The 5,526-nt window shown below is 64.0% G+C and overlaps 2 protein-coding genes across 2 annotated transcripts in view; both read right to left on the reverse strand.

Annotated features, from left to right (window-relative positions):
* The window catches only part of LOC105522676 (tubulin beta chain), an 8,591-nt gene extending 4,245 nt beyond the window's left edge, over positions 1 to 4,346 (reverse strand). Inside the window, exon 1 of the mRNA XM_011957246.1 lies at positions 4,325 to 4,346. The gene's annotated coding sequence lies outside the window, so the exon portion shown is untranslated. The remainder of the gene's footprint in view (positions 1 to 4,324) is intronic.
* The window catches only part of SLC34A3 (solute carrier family 34 (type II sodium/phosphate cotransporter), member 3), a 5,034-nt gene continuing 2,677 nt past the window's right edge, over positions 3,170 to 5,526 (reverse strand). The window contains exons 9-12 of the mRNA XM_011957393.1: positions 5,421 to 5,526; positions 5,164 to 5,280; positions 4,965 to 5,089; positions 3,170 to 3,766 (exon numbers count right to left, since the gene is read on the reverse strand). Coding sequence (XP_011812783.1) covers positions 3,302 to 3,766; positions 4,965 to 5,089; positions 5,164 to 5,280; positions 5,421 to 5,526 — 813 coding nt within the window. The 3' untranslated portion in view covers positions 3,170 to 3,301. The remainder of the gene's footprint in view (positions 3,767 to 4,964; positions 5,090 to 5,163; positions 5,281 to 5,420) is intronic.

Genomic DNA, 5,526 nt, shown 5'->3' on the forward strand with positions numbered 1-5,526 from the left:
CGATTCTCCTGCCTCAGCCTCCCAAGTAGCTGGGACTACAGGTGTGCACCACCATGCCTGGCTAATTTTTTTTTTTTTTCTTTTTTTTTTGAGACAGAGTCCCGCTCTGTCGTTCAGGCTGGAGTGCAGTGGCCTGATCTTGGCTCACTGCAACCTCCATCTCCTGGGTTCAAGTGTTTCTCCTGCCTCAGCCTCCCGAGTAGCTATGATTACAGGCGCCCGCCACCACGCCCAGCTAATTTCTGTATTTTTAGTAGAGATGGGGTTTCACCATCTTGGCCAGGCTCGTCTCAAACTGACCTTGTGATCCACCCGCCTCGGCCTCCCACAGTGCTGGGATTACAGGCGTGAGCCACTGCATCTGGCTGTATTTTTGTAGCATTTTAAATAAATTACACTATCAGGTCTGCCCTGAGAGTCTCCTGTGCTCTGGCCACTGGGCATCTGTCTCCCAATTGAAGGCTTTTGGAAACAATATCTGCTTATGTATTTTTCTGTTCCTGGAGGGACCGCACCTCCGTCGTCACCACATAGTATGCGATACGGGAAGTCGGGATACGCAGCACCAGAGCATGCACGGGAATCAGCATTGTCCTTCCGGGGCGAGGGCCTGTAGCTGTGCTCACCCCTCGGGGGTCTGTTGCCAGTTTGCCATCCTGTCCAGGAGGGTGGCCTTCCCCACAGATCAGTCCAGGAAGACGGGCCTGGCTTCCAGCGACCACTGTGACACAGGCCTTGACCCTCAGAGGGACTGGGTCCTGCAGTGGCCTGAGGGATGCACAGGTTGCTGCCAGCCATCCGAGGGTTCTCCTAGTGCCCAGGGCATCCTGGGGTCCTGCAGAGTAGCTCAGCTATCCAGGCAGTAGTCAGGGACATGTCGAAACCTCATAACATTGAGTTGTCACAAAGGGGAGGAAGGAGAAGCTCTGGGTTTTTTTTCCCCAGTGAGCTGTGCAGAGCGCCCGACTGAGGCTGCTCTTTGAGGTGTGTGGCATTCCTGCACCTTGTCAGAGTCTCCCAACCCCTCTCTGGTAAAGGCTTCTGCTTCCTGTGACCAGTGCCCACAGGGCTGGGAGGTCAGTGTGCCACCCCTGTTTCACAGGTGTCACCTGCCCAGGTGAGAGCCCCAGAGCTCACCATGGCACCAACTGGCCCGCTTTGCCCTGGCATTGCCCTGGTGAGGCGGACACTGGCTGGGGACAAGACAGCAGTAGACACCCTGAAGTTTGGGCCTGAGCCCAGCAAGGACAGCAGCTCCCCCGGTTGCACAAAACTGGTTGGGGGAGGCTCTGCAGGTCCCTACCTTGAGCCAAGGTGCCCTGCTGCAGGATGGAGAGGCAGGATAGTATGGGGCAGGAGGATCAGCTCCTGGGGCCTGGGGTCCATGGCCAGGCAGGATACAGTCCAAGGAGGGCCAGAAGGGCAGGGAAGCGGGGCAGGCGTGGCTGTGGGAGTGCTGGGCGCCTGCCCTCCTCCGCCTCCTGCAGCTGTTGGAGGATCCACAACGAAAGCTCTGTTTACTGGTGGCCATGGTCCCAGCGGGAGGGTGTGTTACGGCCAGGCAGGGGCAGCAGGCAGACAGTATTGGCGGCCTTAAAGGACCCGGCGCCCAGCCTTTGTGGGAGACCTCACCTGCCCTGGAAGGACAGGTGCATGGGATGCTTCCTCCCCCTCTCCACAAGGGCCTCACTGATTTCCCCCAAAGGGCAGGGGAACTCCCGGGCCCCTCAGTCTCCCCAGGGAGTTAGTCAAGCCTGTTCCCTGCATGGTTGCCAGACGGTTCCATGAGGCTGATGTCAGGTCCACAGGGGTGTCCAAGAATCACAGGGCTGTGGGAACCAAAGCTCCAGCTGCTGGGGGTCCCGTTCTCTCTGGAGTCCACCCCCGAGGCCCCGCGGCTCCCAGAGCAGGTGGTCACCTCCCTCCGTGGGTGAAGTCAAGGCCCAGGAGGCCTAGGAGTTTGAGGGGTGGCTGGGGCAGAGGACCTAGGGAAGACTGGGGGCCAAGGGGACAGAGGGCCTCCGTCATGAGCGGAGGCTAAAGGAATCTGAGGGTGGAAAGGGACAGAGCCGCAGAGGAGAAATGGCCGTGGGGCCCCCTCAGGCCTCGTCTTTCTGAGCGCCTGCACCACTATCCCCTAGTGGGGTCTGACCAGGCAATCCTGGGAGGCTCCGGGAAGAGATCAGGGCTGCAGGGCTGAATTTCTGGGTGGGAGAACGTGACTGGCCACAGCAGCAGACTCAGAAATGAGCAAACTAGACCTGTCCCTGACAGGGCCGGCCCCTCCCCTACCTGTCTCTGTGCCTGACTGAATGCTCCAGTTCCGGGGTAACCCAAAGCTTTCTTCCCTTGGTGGGAGTGGGGGTTGGGTTAGGGCTGTAGGCAGCTCTGGGCTAGAGGTGGCAGGAGCCCCCCCCCAACCCTGCCAACTTCCCAGGTGTCCAGTTACCCATTGACCGGCGGACAAGCCTTCCTGTGTGGAAACTCGACCACGCAGTGGAGGGAGGGACCCTGGCCCCCAAGTCCTCCCCATGGGTGCTGTCCGCCCTCCTGGGCCCACCCCACGGACAGGCCTTCCCGGGACAGGGTCTCATTCTCTATGGCAGTGCCAGGCCTCAGTGCACCCCAGCCTGGCGGCGAGACCGGCCTCCTGGTGTGTTCTGGGAGCCCAGCACCTCTGGTGGCCCAGCCCTGTGGAGAAGCGTCCCCGAGGGGCCCAGCCCAGGACTGGCTGAGAGACACAGAGGGCAGACGGACAGGGGGTGCCTCTGGGACCACTCAGCCCTCCAACCCGTTGGGGTCCCTTCTCACACCCCACGCACCTGATGGGACTCCAAGCCGCACCCCAACCATGACCTCCGCCGAGACAGAGGGGCTCCGGGGTCCCCCACACCCCGCGCCACCAGCCCTGCTCCCTGCTGGCTGGGCTCTCCCCTGCACCCTCAGGAGGGGTCCCAGCTCCCACTGTGGGAAGTCCCCGCCCCCCAGGCCCACCATTCCTTGGGAGCTTCTGTCCCCAGCGGCCGCCCTGAGAAACACACCCGGGGATGGGCGAGCTCCTGTGCCTGAGCCCCAGACCCCGGAGTGTCCACCAGGAGGCAGCATCGGGCCGCTCCCCCACGTGCCCAGGAGGCCCCTGTCTAGGGGAGTGAGGACTGCCACCCCAGGTAACAGCGTGGTTTATTTGCACTGAAGGGGAAGCAGGTGACCGGAGGTCAGCTGCCACGGGGACCCCTCCCCCAAGGCCCTCCAGAGCCCTCCCAGCCGGGGAGGGTGGGGTGGTCTGTGCAGCAACTGCCCCTCACAACTGCTGGGAGGCCAAGACCTCAGGGTTCTCGTAGCAGTGGGCCTCTTTGGTGGTGGCCTTCGGGGGGCTGCAGACATTGCAGGGGCAGCAGCGGGTCACCAGGCGGTCCCAGGGCTCCAGAGAGTGAAGCCAGAGGGGGAGCCAGGCCCAGGAGCGCAGGCGGGCAGGCAACCAGGCCGGTCGGTGCCGCTGTAGCACAGTGACCAGGATGACGAGGAGCACCAGCCCCACCAGGGGACCCCCGACAGCGGCCAGCACCGTGCCCCCTGCCAGGGAGAGCCCGAAGGCCGCCAGGGGCAGCAGCAGGAATCCAAGCAGCAGGTAGACCCCAGCCACCCAGCGGTAACGGGCAGTCACCGCCCCGAAGTGCCTGGCCAGCGGGATGGGCAACCGCAGTGCAGGCACCAGGTACCACAGCAGGATGCCGGCCAGGTTGAAGAAGAAGTGGATGAGGGCGACCTGGGGGTGAGGGGGCTGTCAGGGGCCTGGGCCCGACGAGGTGGGGTCACCGGGGCCCAGGAATCCTGCCCTCCTCCACTCTACAGAAGGGTCCCTAAGTTCGAAATTCATCTCGCTCCACGGCTGAGATGGCCGTCTGGGGGGCGGACTGTGGCCAGATGTGGACACGCTCCCCAGCACGCCTCCCGCACACTCCTGGGAGCTGCAGCCCAGCACCCCCAGGCGCCGACTGCGTCACTGCTGCCCTCAAGGGGGACCCACCAGGGGAAGCACCCTCCGACTTGGCTCTGCCTGTGTCTCCTGCCAAGAGACCCCTTCTCCTCAGCCCCCAGTGTGCTGAGCCTGCACAGCCCATGCCCTGGGGGGAGGAGGCACAGGGCCACAGGAGGGGAGAACACGCAGCCCCTCCAGGGGCTGCCAGACTTGGAGGAGTCCACACACAGGTGCAGTCTGGAGGGCTTCCTGCAGGGGGTGGAGCAGGACCCTGCACTGGGAGGGTCTAAGTGGACAGAGACAGGGCAGAGGCAAGAACAAGGATGGGTTCCGGGGGCGCTGCGCTTGCCTCTTCCTGTCAGCGGCGGCGGAGCATAACCCGGGGTTTCGGGAACTGAATCTGTTGGGCCTCTGAGCAGCAGGCCACAGACGGGCTGTTTTAGAGGGAGAACCAGCTGGACTAACTGAGACTGGGGGTGGGGCACAGAGCTGGGGGCTCAGACTGGGGGAAGTGTCCTGGAGGCGGAATCACAGCCTGGGCAGTGGCAGGGCAGGGCCCAGCACCGGTGGGACTCAGCTTTTGCAGATGGGGCTTGGAGGGTCGTCCAGATGGGGACCTGCTGGAGGTGAGTGGCTGCTCCTTGAGGGAGTAGGGGTTGGGGGAGAGCATTTGAGGGTGCTGGAATAGAGGGGCTTGGAGCCCCCGAGACTCCGGGGGCAGGCCCCCAGGGGCACAGCAAAGAGCTGAGAAAATGTGGAAATGAGGAGGTCTCAAGGGAGAAGGCGCAGGGTGGGTGTGAAATGTGCGCAGGACCCGTGGGGTCCAAGGAGGCGGAGTAGCAGGGCTGAGGTTGGTGGCCAGGGAGGGGGTCCGGGAAGGTGGGGGCACATCCAGCCTGAGACCCCCGGGCTGGTGACACATGCCTGTCTGTGGGGCTGAGAGGAAGCTGGCCAGTTCTGGCAGCGGGACCGTGGGGGGCAGTACCTGCAGGGCGCTGAGCATCCTGTCTGCGGGGCTGGCCAGGGCGGCCAGTAGGGCCGTGGTGGTGGTGCCGATGTTGGAGCCCAGTAAGAGGGGGTACGCCCGGTCCAGACTGATCACCCCGACCCCTGGGGGAACTGGGGATCACCACAGGGCCCCAGCCCGAGCCCCCGTTCCAGAGGCCCCTGTCCTGCCTGCTCACCCATGAGGGGCACAATGGCCGCCGTGAAGACGCTGCTGCTCTGCAGTGCGAAGGTCAGGCCGGCGCCCGCGAGGAGGGCCAGGTAGCCCCCGAGCCAGCCCAGCGGGAAGGGGAAATCTGTGGGGGATTCCGGGTTAGCCCTGGCCGGCGCCTGCAAGGAGGGCCAGGTAGCCCCCAAGCCAGCCCCAGTGGGAAGGGCAAGTCTGGGGGGGATGCCGGGTTAGCCCTGGCCACCGTACCTCCTCCCATGGCCTCACCCGCATTGATGACTGTCCTCACGGCCCGGGCCACACGGCCACGCAGCACAGAGTTGAGCAGCTTGACTATGAGGACCAGGCAGCCGCAGAGCACCAGCAGGGAGCC

Source organism: Colobus angolensis, unplaced genomic scaffold, assembly GCF_000951035.1.
Source record: "Colobus angolensis palliatus isolate OR3802 unplaced genomic scaffold, Cang.pa_1.0 Scaffold44, whole genome shotgun sequence".
NCBI lineage: Eukaryota > Metazoa > Chordata > Mammalia > Primates > Cercopithecidae > Colobus > Colobus angolensis.